The 3355-nt window shown below is 46.9% G+C and overlaps 1 protein-coding gene across 1 annotated transcript; it reads left to right on the top strand.

Annotated features, from left to right (window-relative positions):
• Positions 1-242: 242 nt before the first annotated feature.
• Positions 243-2107, top strand: LOC145164306 (uncharacterized). Its single transcript, XM_079083034.1, has 2 exons — positions 243-867; positions 1449-2107. The coding sequence occupies exons 1-2, from the start codon at positions 243-245 to the stop codon at positions 2105-2107; spliced, it is 1284 nt and encodes a 427-aa protein (XP_078939160.1).
• The last annotated feature ends 1248 nt before the right edge of the window (positions 2108-3355 follow it).

Consider the following 3355-nt stretch of genomic DNA (forward strand, 5'->3'; position numbering starts at 1 on the left):
TTGGAACGATTCCGCAACAATGCATGAGATCGTAAAAGTCAGCACCACCGAGGGGTCGTGCATAGTCCTCACGACCCCACCAAAAGTGCACATGTCGAGTTAACAAACGGAAAAGAAATCATCCACGAAGAATACCCACACCAGCCGGTCAGCATCAGTAGCAACCCCCTGGACCTACTAGGCAAGCACTGATCAGCCTTCTAAAACAATACAAACATGTATTCGCTTGGACCCCCACCGAAATGGTAGGGGTAGACAAGGAAGTTATAGAGCACAGACTTATGATCAAGTCGGGCACAAAGGAAGTTAAGCACAAGAAAAGGGTTCAAGGGGGAGACCGCAACAGAGCAATTAATGCCGAGGTAGCCAATCTAACAAAAGCAGGAATCTTAAGGGAAGCGATCTTTCCAACCTGGATCGCCAACCCTGTTATGGTAAAGAAGCGCGACGACTTGTGGTGCATGTGCGTCGACTATTCTGATCTGAATAAGGAGTGCCCCAAAGATTGTTATCCTCTGCCAGAAATCAATCAAAAGGTAGAATCGTTGCAGGGGTTCAAGTTAAAATGTTTCTCGGATGCATACAAGGGGTACCATCAGATCTTGATGAGCAAGGAAGACGAAGAGAAGACAGCCTTCTACACAGACCACAGAGCTTTCTGTTACACCATCATGCCATTTGGACTAAAAAATTCAGGAGCAACATACCAGCGACTAGTCGACTCCGTCTTGGCTAAACAGATCAGAAGGAATATTGAGGTATACGTTGACGACAAGGTCATCAAAAGCCCGGATGAAGGAAAGTTACTAGAAGACGTGGAGGAAACCTTCAAGATGTTAGAGAAAGTCAGGATGAAGCTAAACCCAGGCAAGTGCACCTTTGGAGTAGAAGAAGGGAAGTTCATGGGATACTATGTCACTAGGCAAGGAATATAACTTAGCCCAGCCAAGGTCGACGAGTTCATGGAGGCCCCTTCACAAAGCACCCTCAGAGACGCCCAATGCCTGAACGGAAAACTGACAGTCCTAAGCCGTTTCATATTGAAATCGGTTGAGAAGGCTATGCCGCTCTTCCATACGCTCAAGGGTTGTATCGAGAAAAACAACTTCCAATAGACAGCAGCAGCGGAGGCAGCACTCCAGCAAATTAAAGAGGCCCTGGATAAGTTGCCCACGTTGGCCAGTCCTATCCCAAGCGAGACGTTGCAAATGTACCTCTCAGCTTCAGCAGAAGCCATCTCCTCGGTCTTGGTCGTGGAAAGAGAAGGAAGGCAGACATCGGTCTACTTCGTTAGCCGGGAATTGCAGGGTCCCGACCTCAATTATCCCACTCTCGAAAACTAGTGCTCGCACTTATTTATGTTGCACGACGCCTGAGGCGCTACTTCCAAGCGCACCAGATAGAAGTGTTAACAAACTGTCCAATCAAGCAAATACTGCTCAAACCAGAAACATCTGGACGACTCGTAAAGTGGGAAATCGAGCTGGACAAGCACAAAATCAACTATCGTCCACGAACGAGTATCAAAGGGAAGGAGCTTGTTGATTTCCTGCTTGAAATCCCCGGGGGAGAGGAAGACGTGAATCAGGAAGGAAAACCGGCGGCAAGGGAACCGTCAAAGGACAGCCGGAGATGGACTCTATACACGAACGATGCGTCTAGCAGGGAAGGCTCAGGAGCGGGCATGATCCTAACCATCCCAAAGGGGGAGGAAGTCACGTACGCCCTTCGTTTTGATTTACATACCTCCAACAATGAAGCAGAGTATGAGGCCTTGCTCGCAGGCCTGCGATTGACCAAGCAAATGGGAGCGGAAGCAGTGGTAGGCCTTACAGATTCAAGACTGGCCGCCAACCAAATCAACGGAAGCTTCAAGACAAAAGATAGAAGGATGGAGAGGTATTTCAAGATAGTACAACGGCTCGTCAAGCACTTCAAAGAGTTTATCATCAAGCAGATACCAAGAAGCGAGAATACAAGGGCAGACGCCCTAACCAAGCTGGCGTCGACATGCTTTGACCACCTGTCTAAGAAGGTCCTTGTGGAAGTGCTCAAAGAAAGAAGTATAGACGAGCGACAGGTGAACTCCTTGACGGCGTCCAGGTGAACATGGACGACCCCGATGATCAAATACTTGCAGCACGGTAATTTACCAGGTAGCCACGAAGAGGCCATGAAAGTACGCGTTAAAGCGCTCTCATATGCACTCGTAGACGGAGAATTATATCGGAAAGGATTCACGATGCCTTGGCTAAAGTGTGCGGACGAACAGGGAAGCACTCCAGTAGGCACACGCTGGTCAGGCAGGTACATACGAAGGAGCACGCGCTTTTGCAGGGAAGGTACTCTGCATGGGCATCTATTGGCCAACCACACATCAGGACGCAATAGAGTTAATAAAGAAGTGTGTGGAATGCCAGGCGTATTCTCTAGTCCAGGGGAACCCTTCAGCCCCCCTGACAAACATCTTACTTATAACTAGTCAATGTAGTGTGGGGTCGAGCAACATCTCTCCCCTACTTCAAAATACTCAGTGTATTGAAAACAGGAGTCCTATCTATAATACTTAGTGTATTAACTCCAAAATGCTCAGTATTGGGAGCAAGTTTCCTATTTTTAATACTTAATTTATTCACTTTAAAATACTCAGTGCATTGAAAGCAAGTTTTCCGTTTGTAATCCTTAACGTATTAAGCCCAAATACTCAGTGCATTGGGACAAGTTTTCTATTCGCTATACTCAGCGTATCAAATTCATATACTCAGTGTATTTTCAAGGCTCAGAACAAGCCAAAAGATTTTAAATACTCAAAACGTTTGTGCAATTGAAATGACAAGCGTACCCATGCGGCTCAGCGCCATAATTGATATAACATGCATGGGACACCCACAAAACTAAACAGACTATGCATAAAGCACAATACATAAGGATCCATTTATATTACAAGATAAAGGTTCATTACAAAAGCAAGGCCTAAGAGGCCGGCATTAACGAAAACTATTCATCAACAAAACAACGAGTTATAGAGCTTCAAAGTTTTCTTTTCACACCCAGAGGGGCAGCACATGGTACAGAGTACCTCAAGAAACAACATGATCAACACTACTAGTACCATCCCCCAACACCGGATCACCAACATCGGCGCTGGCACCGCCACCCACGTCCTTGTCGTCTCCGCCACCGCTATCACAAACACAAACCCCGGTATTACCACCAGCGCCTGCGCCATCACCACCGTAGATCAACATACCCTCAGGGGTCTCCTCATCACCGTCAAAAGCACAAAGTTCTCGTAAGCCCTACATGTATGAATCTCCCAAAACCCAGCAGAGATGCATGATCCATGCTTGCAAAA

The sequence above is a fragment of the Lactuca virosa genome, chromosome 3 (assembly GCF_052849685.1).
Source record: "Lactuca virosa cultivar CGN04683 chromosome 3, Lactuca_virosa_CGN04683_v6, whole genome shotgun sequence".
NCBI lineage: Eukaryota > Viridiplantae > Streptophyta > Magnoliopsida > Asterales > Asteraceae > Lactuca > Lactuca virosa.

Coding starts and splice junctions, on each gene's coding strand:
- LOC145164306 (XM_079083034.1), top strand. CDS start 243: ATGGTAGGGGTAGACAAGGAAGTTATAGAGCACAGACTTATGATCAAG. Junction 868..1,448: donor CAGGATGAAGCTAAACCCAG/GCAAGTGCACCT, acceptor TGCTCAAACCAG/AAACATCTGGACGACTCGTA.